This window comes from Glycine soja, chromosome 11, assembly GCF_004193775.1.
Source record: "Glycine soja cultivar W05 chromosome 11, ASM419377v2, whole genome shotgun sequence".
In the NCBI taxonomy this organism is placed as follows: domain Eukaryota; kingdom Viridiplantae; phylum Streptophyta; class Magnoliopsida; order Fabales; family Fabaceae; genus Glycine; species Glycine soja.
The window spans coordinates 52,823,402-52,841,460 of record NC_041012.1 but is presented as its reverse complement, the minus strand read 5'-3'; the positions used below and the strand labels follow the sequence as shown (position 1 = coordinate 52,841,460).

General features: G+C 32.5%; 1 protein-coding gene and 1 pseudogene across 1 annotated transcript; both read right to left on the bottom strand.

Moving 5' to 3' along the window:
- Positions 1–2,694: 2,694 nt before the first annotated feature.
- Positions 2,695–4,291, bottom strand: LOC114373870 (annotated as a pseudogene).
- A 1,416-nt stretch (positions 4,292–5,707) lies between these two features.
- Positions 5,708–12,144, bottom strand: LOC114376253 (methyl-CpG-binding domain-containing protein 10-like). Its single transcript, XM_028334276.1, has 2 exons — positions 11,929–12,144; positions 5,708–6,781 (listed from the first exon to the last, which is right to left on the bottom strand). The coding sequence occupies exons 1-2, from the start codon at positions 12,010–12,012 to the stop codon at positions 6,035–6,037; spliced, it is 831 nt and encodes a 276-aa protein (XP_028190077.1). The 5' UTR covers positions 12,013–12,144; the 3' UTR covers positions 5,708–6,034.
- Between the last annotated feature and the right edge of the window lie 5,915 nt (positions 12,145–18,059).

Here is an 18,059-nt window from a genome sequence, read left to right as displayed (position 1 = left end):
CTTTCTTTTTAGTATCTCTATTCAGTGGCTTTGTTTGATCTAAATTGTCCCTCATATGGGAAATGCAACCAGATTTTACTTCACTTGGTTAACTTTACTAGTTATTTTCAAAATCAAAATTAGTATAATTAGCTGTAATATGTGCAAAAACAAAGAAAATTAATGTTTTTTTGACATATAGTAATAAATTAAACCACCTTTCCTTACTCTCTTTTCTCTCCAAATTGAACGGATTCCTCGTGTGTGTATATATATATAATATTATTCAACCAATAAAAGGGACAATAATATGAGAATTTTTTACATGTTAGAATATCTTTTGACCGTATCCGTATGAGCTGAACTGCGAAGGAATCCCATAATTTGCAAATCTTCATTATTAATTAGAAACATGGAATCCCTCTGGAATTCTGCTATATATTATTGATGGTTTAATTATCACAATCGTTTATCATTTATTTATATATATAACAGCCGTGTACAAGATTCCTTTTGGCAAGCATTAATTACAAACCATGGGTGTAGTGACGGAGCTTGAACGAAAAAATGTTTTGAAAAAAATACTCATACATTTTCTATTTTATAATTTCATCTTAATTTTTAGCTTTTTTTTTCACTTTTTTAAAAAAATCTCAAAATAACTTATCATGCAATAATTTTCTACTAAGTTGCTTGATCATCATACTAAAATTAGATAAAAATTATATTTAAAAAAATATTACATGCGAGAAGCTAAGAATCAAGAAGAAGAAAAAGAAAAAGAAAATCATCAATTTCATATCTAAAGTATTAATCTCTTCCCTAAATAATCCCTAATGTAAATCCTTAAGTATTAAAAATCATACTAAATAATCTTTAAGTATTAAAAAATTCTTCATTATAATTTATAAATGATAATAAAATATATTGACATAAGAACTAAATTGATAAATCTCCATCATCATTCACTATATGACTCATTAAATTTTTATTTTTTCACTCATAAAATATCTCTTTCACTAAATATATCTATACTTATATAGTATATATGCACACACAATATATATATATATATATATATATATATATATATATATATATATATATATATTTCAAAAAGGTTTTAAAATGATCACACATACAATACTTCAATACTTCCATGATGATTCATATAAGTCTTTTTAAGGGTATATTTGGGAGTTTTGAAAGAAAAAAGAGGGAAGGATATTTTTTAATTTCTAAGAGAGCTATGTAATGTTTATAAAGATAAATATAAGATTAAAAAGTTAAGCATCTATTAACTTACCATTTTATTTTAAATAAAAACTCAAATTAAAAATGTCTATCAAAATCTATCCTCTGTCCTTTCTCTCTAAAACTAAACTCCTAAACACATTCATACAAAGTCACCAGTAAAATTATTTTTTTAATTATCAAAGAGTACTCAAGTTAATTTATATTTTCTAAAGAAGAAAATGATTAGTGAAATTTTGTTTAAAGTTAAATATGTTTTATTTAATAAAATGAACTTATATTAAATCGTGAAGAAGAATAGAATCAATACAAGTAAGTCTAAAATTAAAAGCGTGTTAACAAACAAAAGATCTATATTCAATGCGTGAACAACTTGATTAGCTTGTCTACTTACAAACTGTATACAACCGTTTTGAAAGAAAATAATCTTGCAACAGAATCCTTTAAATATGACCAACTTTACTAATCTGAAACCTCCTTCTCCTTGCATTGATACTATCAGCAGCCATTATCTTGCAATCTATCTTAAATATGATTCTATTAATATGCAGTTGCGATGTCCAGATGGATTGAAGTGCTACATATGGCCTATAGTTAAATATGTTTTTAATCCTTTTAAATATAGAAACGTTCACTCTTGGGATTTCAAAATAAAATTGTCCCATTTTAGTACCTTAGCTATGAAAATATATCAAGTGTAATTCTTGATTTTCATTAAAAAAAAATTCTCCTTTCAAGCTCTCATTTTTTAAAATAAGGGACTACACACAACATATTTTCATAAATACGAGAGACCAAAATGATTTTTTTTATTGGTGAATAGAAACCAATATGAAATGGTACTGAACAATTTATCTTCTTGATTTTACGGTCTGGTCTTATTTATGCAAATTGCAAAGTATGCATGCTTGAAGCTTACAACGAGGAGATCATTCCTATTACAGCCTATTTATCTTCTCTACCTCTCTTGTATTTGATGTATTGATGTTCACATTCAAAGTTGATTTTTTTTTAAGAAACAATTCAAAGTTGATAAAACATATCATTCATCTCATTTCTTTTACATTCAATATGAACACATTTCTTTCTGCTTCTTTCTTTTCTTGTTATCACGTCAACCATGACAGTTTCTTACTTTTGCGCTCTCTTTTTTTTTTTTTTATCTCTCTTCTCTACCCCATTTCACACCCATTTTAATGTTTATGAAAATATCATTTTGTGCTAGGAACTTTAATATTTTTTTAATTGTATTCATTACACAATTAAGTATATCAGTTTTAAACAGTGAATAAGTTTTAGACTCTAGGCTTCATATATGACAACATACAAATCTTTGGTAGAACCGTAGAAGCGATGTTGCTCTGGTTTTTCATATATTCCCTTGCTGCATAAAGCATGCTTAACACTGATAAAACGTTGAAAAATAGCAGGTCAACGACAATAGACAATATGAATTAGATCCCTTAATAAAGAATAGAAAGTTAATCAGATATACATTGAGATGTCACATCTTCGTTATGGAAATTCCACAACTTTAAAGTACAGAAAACTGTTACAGAATCCAAAGAATCACTGAATTCAGATGTACCTTAATCTTAAAATCAATTACAATGCTATAAAAAGAAAAGCAGCAAAACTCGTAAAAGCCATCATGGACGAGGATCCAATACCCTGCAAGACATATTTGTTAGAAACTTGGAACTGGAGGAACAGAAATTGATATGATATGCATGTCATTATACATAAATACTTCTTGACTATCTGTACGTTAGAAAAGCTAAACCATAATTGAAGTTTCATGATGTTAAATTATTGAAACAGCAAGATCGTGTGCAATAGTTTTAGCACAAAGTTCCTAGAAATTAGAAACATTAATTAATAGTGAAAGTAGAGGAGGTATCCATAGTCGATACCTTGAAGGAAAGGAAAGATGAAGTTGATGAAGAAGGTACAAGTCCAGTGAAGCCAATATCATATGCAATGCTTCCATCAGCCTTAAACAATCCAAAGTTTCTCTCGGACGTTGGGCCAGGCTTCAAATTCTCATTAAACAAGGCAAAGACATACCTTCACCACTTTTTTTGGCCTATAAGGGGTCCCTTTCTTCTTTAGTAAACGCTTGCGTAAATTACCATTATAAGTCCTTGCATTTTTTATTGTTGCTCCAGCTTCATTACCATCCCCATGAGAAGCCCAACCAGTCTCAGAAACAATAACATCCATCTTGTCAAACCCAACCTGCTCCAAGGCAGCATAAGCTGCATCAACCTGAGCCTCAAACATGTTACTATAATGCAGCTTAGTCTTCGCATCATAAATACCAGGATTTTTTAGGAAGAGGGCATAGTTAAGGTCAATATGTTGTGGATCATTCTTATAGGCAAGGAAAGGATATGCATTAATGAAAAAAGGAGTGCCAATTTGTGAGAAGAATTGTAAGAGAGGCTTCATATATGGAAGGACATCTTCCTTAAAAAGTGCATGAGTATGGAAGAAAGGAATTAGCAAAGACAGCCTCAGAATGTGGACTTGACACCTGAACATCTTTTGCTAGATCAAGCTTACTAAGGGCATTGTAAACATTCTTTGCTGCAGGGAGCAAAACTTGCCAGAGTTCCATATCCGTGCCTCCCAAGATTTCATTTCCCAACGCAATTCCGCGAATTTTGGTACCTGGAAGAAATTGCTGAACGTTTTCTTTAACCCAACTCATGGCTTTATCCTCCCCCACACTCATGTCCTTGAGAAATTCATTGCCAAGACCAACCACAATTTCAATGCCAGACCCTTTGAAGGCACGGAGGAGTTTATGACCAGCATCATATATCCTAATGTTCTTAATTTTTGCTGCTTTGAGTAAGGTAACCACGCTTTCTTGGGGAGGTAAGTTGTCAGCTATCCTGCCATATTTTACTCCATATGTTCCTGTAAATGCTTTATCCCCTAAAACTGCATCACATGCATCAGAATGTTCAAGTTTGTTTATAAATAATTCCATGTCACACAATGGTCTAAGCAAAAAGTAGTGTACAATATCTAATTCTAAATTCTATACATGCATCTCTCTAAATAGTAGTATTATAGAACGTGGAAGGAAGTCCTTCATTTCAAAATAGAATATGCGATTAAAAATGTTCTTAACAAGAGTAGTGCATACCATGAGAAAATAATGGAGAGAATAGCAGAAGCCAAAGAAAAAAGGAAGATAACATCACGTTTAGTCTAAGCATATTAAGAATGGAAGAGCATTCCAATTGTAGAATAAAATGAGGGTGCTTGGCTGTATTATGTAACTCAATGACGGTAACGTCTTTAGCAAAAAATGATAAGCAATCCTGAGGATGATGCAATATTTTTCCTCCATAAACTCTAGATTCTTAGTCTTTAACATAAGATGATTAGAAGAGGTTGTTTTCAGGGGATAGTATAGATTCTTCCTTTCCTCACCCTTTAACTCCTCCTTTAAGTATACCTTTTCCACTTTCCACTCTTGTTTACTTCTACTTGCTTTCTCTCTCAATACACAAACATAATATGCATGCAACGAGTCTCTAATACCTCGAGTGAGAGCAATTGAATGCACATGCTACCTTGTTTTTGGGTTCGAAATTCTGAACCTAATGCTGGTGGTACTACCTTTTCATTATAATAGAAATATGTAAAGTTGATAATAAATTATAAAATTTTAAATAATTAAATTACAAAAATCAATACAATAAAATAAATTGTACGTATAAAACTCCATTCTATTTATATTAAAAAAAATCTCAACAATAGTCTATGCTTGTCATCATGCCATGTATTGCAAAAACTTCTGAAATAAGCACTGCACTGCAATAATGATTAAGTGGAGACAAATGATGCAGTTCATAATAATGTCATTAGAGTTGACAACGCATAATGATGTTTGGGAAAAATTATGCTACAACCTACGTGTTCGTTATATGAAAATATTTAAAATAGACAATAAATTATAATTTTGTTATACTATTAAATTAAAAAAAAATACACGTGTAAAGCCCCGCGTTCATATTTATTGGAAAGATATTTTAACAAGCCTCTCATGTAAAAAAAAAATCTCAACAAACCCCCTGTCATTTATTTCTAAAAATTTCGAGATAAATACTAGGTAGAAGAGTGAAGACAAATGAAATAGTTCATAATAACAGCATTAATGGAGTTGATGATGCTTCACAAAAAAAAAAATGGAGTTGACAATGCATAATTATATTATGGAAAAAATTATGCTACAACGCTTCTTCTACAAGCTCTAAATAATGTCAGAAATCCAAAGCTGATCAAGTAAAGTACATGCGGCGACATTAATGACTGAATACTGATGAAATACATGAAATCTAATGAAACGAAATCTTTAGATATGAAGCCTTTGCCGTAACTAGGAAAGGAAAGGAAGTGATAAATTGCAGCTTCAATCATGCATTTACCACTCACTTTCGGTAACATAAAAAGAGCATTCTTAAATCCGGGGAATGTGAAATTTAAATGACTAGAAAACACAAATGTGTCACAGAAGTCTACAATCTACATAGCTGCACTACATAAAATCAGATGTCCTAATCTAAACTAAAATAAGAAGAGTCATTTAATTTCCTAATCCTAGGTAGCAAGTAAAACCAAATCTTTAGATAAAATACGAGACTACAGTCATCCATAAGGCCACAAAATAACTAAAATAGCATCACAAAAGTCATGGGGCAACAGTACAGTACATTTCTACAGCTTACACAACAGTATGACAAATGTTGAAGTGTTTCACTGTGCACAGCTCCAAATAACCCCATTACATTTCTGCAGCAGCATTAGGATTCTCTTTCTCGACTCCCCCATTAGCATCTAGAATCACAGTATCTGTTTTCTCCTCATTCTCTTCTTTTTCTAATTCAGTAGTCAGTAGGGGCCCTTGGGATTTTTCAGTGTCCGCCGCTTCTTCGGCAACTTTCTCTGCTGGTTCAATTTCAAGCTTTTGTGCTTCTTCACCTTCAGGCTTTTCAGTAATCACATTTTCCCCTTTCACATGACTATTCTTAATTTCCGCTGAATCATTTTCTAATTTATTGTTAGTATCATTCAGATCAGTTTCTTCCATATCTACGTCTGACTTCTTGGCTTTTTCATCAATTTGTTCAGTTTTATCTCCATTCTCAAGTTGCTTTCCTCCAGAATCATTGTTTCCTTCATTATCCTCCTCCTCCTCTGCAGCCTTGGGATCTTCAGTTTCAGACTTTGCCTTGCCTTCCTCTGAAGCAGATTCAGTTTCTTTGTTATCCTTCTTTGATCCTGATGATTTCCGAGCACGTTTCTTTGGAGTATCACTATCTGCTGGTGGAGTTGACTTGACCTTCTCACTGATCCTTGCTGATCGCCTGGGGGTCTCACCAGTTCCCCAGTCAAACTCTGAAATGACAGGATTGCCAGGATGTGCCTTTAGGTACTGCTCCAATTGTTTTTTGGTATTGATCTCCTCCCCAGTTGGAGCAATGAATACAATCTCACTTTTTCTTGGTGTTCCCACTTTCTTAGGGAAGAACTGCAGCATTGAACTAAAATTGCATTATACAACAGTTTCTATACAGCATACAAACAAACTAATGATATCATGATGAGATAACAGGAGATAACAAAATCTATGTGAAATGATGTGCAATTATTATATTATCCCGTATTATTAACCTGTGATCATGTAAATCAAGTTATTTTTAGTCTAGACGTAATCTTATGAGTTTTATTTGAAGAATCAATTTATATAGCTCAATCTTAGGAGATTTTGCTGTAACTCTCTTGTATGTATTTATGTCTTAACAAAGCATGAAAGACAGAACATAATTATTCTGTCATATAATCCTTTATGGTATCAGAGCCAACATGTTCTATTTGAAATTTGGTGACAATGAGTCATCATGAAGAGGAGGCTCCAAAGAATGCGTCTCATACACAAGAAGAACATAAGATGATGAAGAAGACTTCATCACCAAATGAATTGAATTTCAACGACAACTCGAGAACTGGACGAGGAAAAGGAGGAACAATACGTACAAATACTGTGTATGGTGGTGAAACAAGTGCAGACACCAGGATCTCAAAAGAGACCGTTCAAGTTTGACTGGACTTATTACAGAGCAGTGACAAACACTGGTAGAATTACTAAATGCTCAGAAAACAAACTCTAATGACAAGATGAAAGGTGAACATGATACCAATACATGGATAATTGACACATGGACTTCCAACCATATGACTGGAAATCTGAATCATATGCATGAACTACGAGATATTTAAAGATGTCCAATTGGACTTCCTAATGGACAACATACAGCAGCGATTAAAGAAGGAAGCGTGGTGCTAGACAGAGGCTTAAAACTTACAAATGTTCTCTATGTGCCTAAATTAAATTGTAATTTGATATCTGTTTCATAGATGATGGATGAATTGAAATATGTTGTTCAATTCACTGATAAGTTATGTGTTGTGTAAGACCATATTTCAAGGACGCTAATTGGAACAGGTGAACGGAGGGGATGAGCTCTATTTTCTTAGAGGGGTTCAAAATGTGAGAGCCTACAAAACTGATGGTTTGCATTCCATAGACTTGTGGCACAAACAGTTGGGATATCCTTCCTTGAAAATCACCTAGTTGATTCCTGAGATTAGAAAACACAAATATAACAATGTAGTGAATAACACATGTGAAGTCTGTTTTAGAGCCAAACAGACTAGAAAGAAGTTTCCTTTGAGTGAACATGAAGTCAGTAGTGCATTTGAATCAGTTCATTGTGATTTATGGGGACCATATAAAACTCCTTCTACTTGTGGTGCTTTTTATTTCCTGACAATAGTTGATGATTATTCACGTGTTGTATGGGTATACATATTAGTTGATAAACGAAAAGTATCGACAATACTTGACAATTTTTTTGCTCTGCTTGAGAGGCAGTTTCATAAACAAGTCAAAATATTTAGAAGTGATAATGCGACAAAATTCACAAGCATGAAAAGATATTTTCTTGATCATGGAATAATTTTTCAGATATCTTACACCGGAACACCCCAACAAAATGGGAGAGTGGAACGAAAACATAGACATATTTTGAATGTGGCTCGAGCACTGCGATTTCAAGTTAATCTTCTTATTAAGTTTTAGGGGTAATGTATTTTAACTGCAGCATATTTGATCAACCTGCATATGAATATTTGAGAATATTTGATTCCTCATGTTACGTCCATAGTCAAAAAAGGAATGGTGATAAATTTGCAAGTAGGAGTAAGAAGTGTGTGTTTATTGGCTACCCATATGACAAGAAAGGGTGGAAGCTGTTTAACTTAGAAACAAAAGAGATTTTTGTCTCTCGAGATGTTGAATTCGTTGAGACCAAGTATCCTTTTTCTATTGATGTTACTACCAAAGAAGATGGTTCTCCTAAAAATTGGAGCTATAAAAAAATTGTTGGTGATGTGACTGATGGTGTAGAAAAAACAAATCACATAGGAGGTACGGAAGAAAGTGGTAATATGACAATAAATGATAGAGAGGGTGAGCCAAATACGAGGTTCGATGAACAAGGTGTTACTCTAAAAAATATGGACACACAAGATACAGTGCTTCCATCTATATCACCAACCGAGCCATTATTGGGTAAAAGACATAGAACCAAACAACTTTCTACTCGATTGCAAGATTATGCGACAAATACCACCAAAAGATTGGGCCCATCCAACTGTTCACCCTCTCCAAAGACAGACTTAGGTGCACCCTATCCCATAACTGATTATGTGAATTATGATCATTTTTCTCTTGCACATCGTGCTTTTCTTGCATCCATTTCACAGGAAAAGAAACCTGCCACTTATACTGGCGCGGTGAAAGACAATGGTCGGTGGAGAGATGCAATGAAAAGTGAGATACATACCCTTGAGACCAATGGAACTTGGACAGTCACACAATTGCTTCCAGGAAAGAAAGCACTTGGCTGCAAGTGGGTGTACAAAATAAAGCATAAAGATGATGGAAGTGTAGAATAGTTTAAAGCACAGTTAGTAATTATTGGCAATCATCAAAAGGAGGGAATCAATTACACAAAGACTTTTGCACTCGTTGTAAAAATGGTAACGATCCGCACAGTGTTAGTTGTAGCAGTCACACGAACTTGGAAATTACATCAGATGGATGTGCACAATGCATTTTTACACGGGGACCTTGAAGAGGTTGTGTACATGAAGTCGCCTCCGGGCTTTCTTCCTCAACAATATGACATGGTGTGTAAACTCAATAAGTCCTTATATGGACTCAAACAGACGCTTCGTTGTTGGTTTGCCAAGTTATCCGTTGCACTAAAACACTATAGATTTCGGTAATCTCTGTCAGATTATTCTCTTTTCGTCTTGCAAAGACCGGGGATACATATTGTAGTGTTAGTGTATGTTGATGACCTAATCATTTCGGGAGATAATCATGAAGTCATCACTAAATTTAAAGTCTATTTACACAATTGCTTTCACACGAAAGACTTGGGGATCCTCAAATATTTCTTGGGTGTTGAAGTGACGTGATCTTTCGTGGATATCTTTCTTTGTCAACGCAAATATGCTTTGGACATTATAGTCGAAACTGAACTTCTGGGAGCTAAGCCATCAAATGTGCCAATTGAACAGAATCATCATCTGGCACTTGCAGTAGACTTGCCTTTTCCTCATCTTAATCAGTATAGGCAGTTAGTAGGTCGTCTCATTTACCTCTGATTTACCAGACCAGAGCTTTTATACTGTGTGCATGTTCTGTCTCAATTTATGCAGGCATCTAAAGAAGACTATTGGGAGGCTGCTCTCCGTGTTGTTCGATATCTGAAAGGGAATCTAGGACATGGTGTTTTGTTGCGTAAGGATTGTGACCTGCAACTATCTTATTGGATTGAATGTCCTTTAACTTGTAGGTCCTTTACCGGATGGTTTGTTCTACTTGGATCTTTTCTAATTACATGGAAAACTAAAAACAACAAACAGTATCTCGCTCATCTGCTGAAGTTAAGTATCGATCCATGACAACTGTAACAGGAGAATTGAAATGGTTAAAAGATCTTCTCCATAGTCTTGGTATCTCTCATTCTTAGCCTATGTGACTTTTGTGACAATCAAGCAGTGCTTTACATTGTCAACAACCCGGTTTTTCATAAGCACACCAAGCACATCGAAGTGGATTGCCACTTCATTCGCGACGCGACGGGTATCTCACTGACAATATTATGCTTATGTTCCTACACATGCACAATTAACCGATATTTTTACTAAGGCTCTTGGTCCCACTCAGTTCACCTCTCTGTTGTGCAAGTTGGAGATATGTCATTTACATGCTCCAACTTGAGGGGGGATAATGATATCATGATGAGATAACAGGAAATAACAAAATCTGTCTGGAATTATGTGCAATTATTATATTATCCCGTATTACTATGATCATGTAAATCAATTTGTTTTTAGTCTAGACGAAATCTTAGGAGTTTTATTTGGAGAATCAATCTGTATAGCTCAATCTTAAGAGTTTTTGCTGTAACTCTCTTGTATATATTTATGTCTTAGCAAAGCATGAAAGACGGAACAAAATTATTTTGTCATATTATCGTTTATAAACCCAGTAAAAGTTTGTCAATTACATCCACACAGCTTAACAATTTGAAAATAGTCTTGCCACCACTTGTTGATTTTGAAAACTTAAACATGTTTCTAAAACTCACAATGAAAATAATCTCCTTCCAACCCTTTTCAAAAGGAACGAATGCAATAGAGAGAGACAAGTGGAAATGTGCGCACATACATGTAGTAACATTACAATGTGGATGATACACATACAAAGAAAAAGAGAGCGAGAAAATGCAGACTACATAATCCTTGTATAATAGTGAATAGATAATATAACAAAACCAGAAGGACCAGATCTTCAATAAATCACTAAGAACCAGTTCAAAGTGCTAAAGTCTGAAAGAGAGCAGCAATTAACATTCCTAGTGAAAAATATAGAAAAGTATCACATTGATCATTTTATCCTGAGTTAAAGATGTTTGGCAAGACAAATTATTCCATGCCACTCCACTTGCTCATATCTATGCCTAATGCTAGATTACAAATTAGAAGAATATGAAAAGCACAAAAATTCACAGCATTGTTTCCATAGTATCCTAATCCTAATCCTATTCTATTTAAAAAATACCGTTGGGAAAAAAATTCAAAATGAAAATAAAAAATACAGATATTCCTAACTTGACAGAATTTAGCCTAAGATATATTGTTAAACCAAAGTCGTAACATCTGTAAAAGTTGGATAAAACATATAAAAATCTCCAGAATAAAACATATAGTTGAAAAGAAATTTGTATGAATTTTGTTTGTTTTTCAGGAAGAATAAAAGTGCAAGTCCAAGTTCTCCCACTTACTAGCATTAAGGTGCAAATCTAAAGGAGATGGTTAACTCAGAGGAGAGGAGATTACAGAGATAAATAAATAGAAGAGATCCAAAGAGGAGCAGGCTAAATAAATAAAGCCCCTAAGCTCACCAACTAAATACATTAAAGAGAAAGAGAGTGTAGAACTAAATAGTAGTACCAGTACGAGAATTGAAAGTGCAGCAAGCAACAAACAAATTAACAATAAATATTAAATACAGAACAGGAAGAAAGAAAGAGAGGAGACCAGTTTATTCCAACCGGAAGGAGCCGGAAGTTCGACCGACAAAACCTCCTCGTTTTGCTGCTGCTGCTCCTCCGCATTCTCCATTTCTTTCTCTGTTCACTTTTCAGTTTGAGGAGTTGAATTTCAGTTTGGGATGAGAAGAGAAAAGAAAAAGAAAAATAAGATAAGATAAACGGTCAATCTTTCTCTCTCTTCTCATCAATGTGATAAACTCACCCGGCATCGTCACAGCAATCTCCTCACGCCATTTGAAATTGAAATCCAAACCCACGTGGTTATTTTTATTTGTCCGTTACCGTTAACGACACCGTCACACATAAAACAAAACAAAAATACACGACTTTTCCTTTTTAAAAAATCTTCATTCACCAAACGGTGCGCTTCATCGTCCCATGCCATTTAACTAACAATATGTAACAAATAATAAGTGATGGAGCGGTGGGACACCTGTTGGCGGAGAGTGAGGAGTCAAAGTTAGCTGATAACGTTCGTTTCTTCGGTTTAACTGGATTTAAATTTCGGTTTCGGTTCCGAACTTCGAACCAAACCATCACTATCTCCATGACTCACCCACCCGTTGCCTATCACTTTTTCAATTCCAATGCAAATGTTATTGCTAACTAACGCTACTTAATTTATTCTTATTTTTAATTTCATAAATATATACACTTGTTTAGGGACGTCGTAATAATTACTCAGAGCAAATTTGTCATCTCATCCACAACTTACATTCTCTTGTACATAGGACAAATACGGTACACTTAGTATATTTTCATAATTTCTTTTTTTTAAATTTTTCATCTAATAAAATAAAATACTCATTATTAATAACAAAAATATCTACTTCTTTATAATTTTATTTCTATTTATGAAATTTATTTAAATTTAAAAATGCTTAATTGATTAGGAATTTTATAACCAAAGATTATGATTGTGGATGCTATGTTATTTTCTATACCAAGAAATTGCTTCCAACACTCTTCTTAACTTAGCATTTAGAACTTGGAATATTTAGTTTTCATCATGATTTTGTGTATGAGAATATAATATAGTTTTATTTATCTTTATGCAGTGATTTCTCTCTACATGGATAAAAAACATGTGGTTAGGATTGGTGATTGCCTTAGAATCAAATTAGGTTTATTGATTGAATCCCTATAATCTGGTATCAGAACCTCCCATACTTGATTGATGTATGATTTTGAAATTATTTATTCAAGCTGTTGGATATACATATATATACATGCTTGTTTTTATTTTTAGAGGCTGATGCAATAAATTAAAATAACAATCATAGGCTTCTAAATTTGAAATAAATAAGTAAAGTTAAAATAATTTATTTTAGAAATATTTTATTTTTGGATTTGGTGCATCAATGTTCAAAATTTGGCTACAGTATATATCATTTGTTTAGCATTTAAATGAGCTAATTGAATCAACATATTACCAAAGTGACCTCTCTTACCTAGATTGTTCATAACAAATGTTAACCGTGTGGTGTGATTATTATTTATATGAATGGTAATTGGCTCAAAGTTACCATTGAACTAATTTACACACCTCTTATTAACATTACACCAACAAGATATTAATGGTGCACTAGATATCTTGAGATGAGATATACCATTGTTTAAATACATTGATGATTATTATGTAAGCTTATTGTATTATTTAAGTGTATGATAAAATTTCCAAACCGTGATACTCATAACATCTATAATTTTGGCATTTCTCCCAATTTCATCTCTAATTTTCAAATTTAAAATCTTTGTTCTTAAATCTAATTTAATATAGTTTGATTGAACGAAGATATTTGGAGTGAGAGTTCTTTTGCCGCCATGTGAGAGTGCTGGTATTTGAACTTGAAAAATTATAAAAAGAAGATATGAAAAAACATGAATCATAATTATCAGTATTTTACTGAAGAAATGTTAGTGTAGTCCACCACAAAATCAGGGTTGAAAAGGATATTCACAGAACCAGCGATGCTTGAAGTCATTGCAATCACACTATGTTCATTAGAGTAGAGGAATTTATTAGACATTTCCTATTCCTTACGGGGATTCAATAGTCATTTCACAATTTTTAATACAAGGATATATTAGTCTTTTTCTATTAATGAAATTATATTTAATTAAAAAATTATGTTACTGTAGCTTTTTTTTTAGTGATTCATGGGTGAACCATTTGACTGCAATGCCCATGGTAGAAGCCCCCATCAAAACAACTGGTCAGTTAACGTATAATGGTAAAAACACAAAATTAACGACACGTTTTAAACAAACCCATGTGTTAGGTGCAAGTAGAAACAATTCAAATCCTCTAAATCTGAGATCTTAAATTCTTTGATTTGAATTCGAAATCCATGTATATTTATTTTAAAGGAAAACAGAATTTTTTTTCCACCATAATCTTAACGTGGAATTTAATGAATGCAATTCAATTGATAAAATGTGTTGAATTTATAGGATAGGACTTAAGTTCAATCCTCACAAATACACTCTTGAAAAAGACAAGAAGATTTAAGTATGATTAAGTAATCGTGGAGGATTAATTCCAAGGTCAGTCCAAAAGATTATCAAAATATCTTGGGATGTTAGGAAAGTCATGTTATGATGGTTTTAAATGAAAAAAATGATATTGATGTGGAGTATAACTTAGTTTATTAGTGACTAATCTTTCTTAGAAAATCTAATAAGTTATGTTTTTGTTTTCATTCATAAAACTTAAATGTGAGATCTTATTTAAGAGAATCAAATATGATATTTCTCAAACTAAACTAATGAATTGTTGATAAAATAAAATTTTATTTATTATTAATATAATGGAATCAACTTTGTGAAAAAAATATATAAAAGAAACTAGATATCCTACCAACAGTAACATATTTGGACAATTACTATTAGAAGAATATATGTTTTAATATTTAATTATATCTTAGATCTTCCACTTATCAAATAAGAGAATATTGTGAGAAAAAATAAGATTTTTTTTTTAAATTAGATAATACATATTATACAGAATTTTCATCATATTAACGATTGTATAGTTATGTAAGGTGTTGAATAGTTATGTTGATTTATTTTATTATTTTGCTTTAGATAATAAGGTTAAATTCTTAGGAAGTCTAAATATGCATGTTTTATTTCTTAACATTATTTTGTCATCAATGAAGCATTAGAAACAATGTGCTATAGTTACAGATTACTGCACTAAAAAATCACTAGGATTACTTGCAGCAACGATTAGAAGGATGTCAAAGTCATAAATTTAGGTTTAGTTGTGACGTGACAATCATTTTTATTTTAGGAAAGTGATATGACAATCACTACTTACATGTAGGAGGGCAAAATTTTCCATACTCCTAGCTAGGTAAAATGAAAAATAAAGTAGATTTAATGAGTTTTTTCTTTTCTTTTCATAGCTTTCATAGCATGAGTTCAGAATTTTGCTTTTTCTTCACCTTCATTTATCAAATGTTTTTATATGAAGTAACGTTTTGACCATGAAGGCCACATCTTGTGATTTATTTTGGCTTTTGTTCTTAATAATATAGTAGTACTATTCTCTTTGGCTGTTGCGAAGAAAAGATAGGGTGAATATTGTGAACTTATACCTGAGATATAAATATAGGAAATTTATTTAAATAAAAAGTAATTTTAATCGAACTTTTTAATACATGAATCTGCTACATGAACTAATATTAGTATAAGAAAATAGTTTAAAAATAATTTCCTATATTTTAATATATATGTGATATTATTACTATTCTCACCAGTTATACCATCCCTGAAGCAAACTTCCCCAGATTACTAATTTTGACTTTGATTGCCTTTTGGAACCTATTCACATTCATCGATCCTGATCTTCACGGTGCTTTTACATATATTTTATATCTATTCATGAACTACACGCCGTGGCATTCATTATATTGGACACAACGACATCCAAACAGAGGATCAATTTTTCTTCAACAAAAAGCCATGATTTAAAAGAAGGAATATATCCCCTGTCATAGATAAGGAAGCCAATTATACTCAACTATAATCTTAAGTCCAAATATGCTATTGTTTGTATTTAGTCCATTATTTAATCTTCAGTTATACTCGTACATGGTGAAAACAAAAAATTGCTTACCTCATTAATTCTTGAATTCATTTTTTTGCAACAAAAAATAAAAATCGCTTAATTCATTTTCAGATCCTTCTCTTTTGTCGTATGAAACTTCCAGTTTCCACACTCCCAAAAGTAAAACAACTAGGGGTTAGATTTTATCCCATCACTAAAATACAAAAAGGGTAAAGAAACTAGTAGGATTGGGTGAGTCTTTTCTGTCACAAAACTAACAGGCTTCAAGTGTCATTATATAACTTTAGTAGGTTGTGACTTTTTATCAGTATTGACCTCATAATTTGAATGTCAATCTTTCTCCTACATAACTTTAGACTTTTCAAAGAAAAAAACTTAAGGATCTGTTTGTTTATTTTCTACTTCTGTGGGTTTCATTAAGTTAGAATCATATGATTAAAAAGAACTGTTGTCTTTTATTAGTTTTATTACGTAAAAAGTTTTTTTAAAATGGTTGTCTTTCAAAGAAAAGGTTGGAATAACAGTATTATAAAATTTCTTGTTTTAAGTTTAAAGAATCAAAGATTGTGTAATGGAATCAAAGATGGCTATACTAAGAAAACAAGGTTTCAAGAGTCTTCCTTCAAAGCTAAATACTTTTCCAATGAAAGATTCTTGGATTCGTAGGTTGGCCACAACATAGCATTTGGACATTATTCCTGGTATTACTAAGAGAAGGCTATAGATGGGAAATTGGAGATGACACAAAGGTGGCATGATGGTGGTAGTAATGTATAAGAGTTTGCAAATTGCAACCCACCCTTACCTAGTCTACTTGACATGGGAGTGGCATGAACTGATGTTAATAGAAGAATTGATGCAATCTCAATATGTTGCAGCTATTTTGAGAGTGCCACGTCCACGTTGAAATCGATGAAGGAGAATAAACTAATATGGTTCAACAACAAGCAGGGTGTATACACAGTAAAATCTTCCTTCTTGCAACTTAGAGGAGGTTCATGTTGCAGGGAACTGGAAAAGGCTATGAAATTTGCATGTTCTCCCAAAGGTAAAATCCTTCTCGTGGAGTAATTCGTAACATGATTATTTGATTATGTAATGTAATGTAATTAATTACAGAGTAATTGTAAATGTTCCTGAAATTTCCTTTTAATAATTAAATGCATCATCTCTCTCATGTTGATGCGTGAGAGTACATAATGAAATAGAAATAACAGAGTGGTGTAATAAATATGGTTCGGTCGAAACAAATGAGGCAGGTGGCTAGCCGGGTACAATGCCAACTCATTCTGAAAGGTTGGACTCAGAAAAGTTAAATTTATAAATTATTTTCTGGTTGAGGGCCTCCTTTTATGGAAAATTCAATTTGTTACCACCAAAAGCTGGAGCACGACATGCTTGCTAGTTCTGTAGCCCCGTTTATTCAAACAATCATCATTCATCATTCATCACTTCCTAGCTCCTATTTCAAATGTTGAAGGGAATTTGGCAGATTTCCCATTCTTCAACTAAATTCTGCAAAATCTCTTGTATGATGTTGGAATGACCATTTCCTTTTCAATTATTGTTCTTCAACATGCTTCCAGGGATTTTGAATCCCAAACTGCATAACGACTACTCCCATAAATAAAAAAGAAAAGAGGAAAAAATTACCTAAGTGTAGCCTTCTCATAAATCATAATTGTTCATTGGACTTTTTAAACTTGTCTTTAAAAATTACCCCCAACCAAATATTGAACGCTTTATTTTATGAAATTGGACCAGTACTAAAAAAGGAAATAAAGTAAATACTATTTATAATACATTTGAAAATTTTATGAATTGATTTTCATTGCGTGACGGTGTCAATTTTACAATTAGAGGTTATAAGGCAATGCAAAAGATATTAGTCAACGGGTCAAAATGGACGACATGTACAACAAAAAAAAGAGAAGTCAAAATGGACAATAACCTAAAAAACAGGCAAGTTTAGGACCATAATGCAACTAAGCAACAACATCGTCCCTACCATTTATTAGACGTATAGTGAAAATTAGCTAATC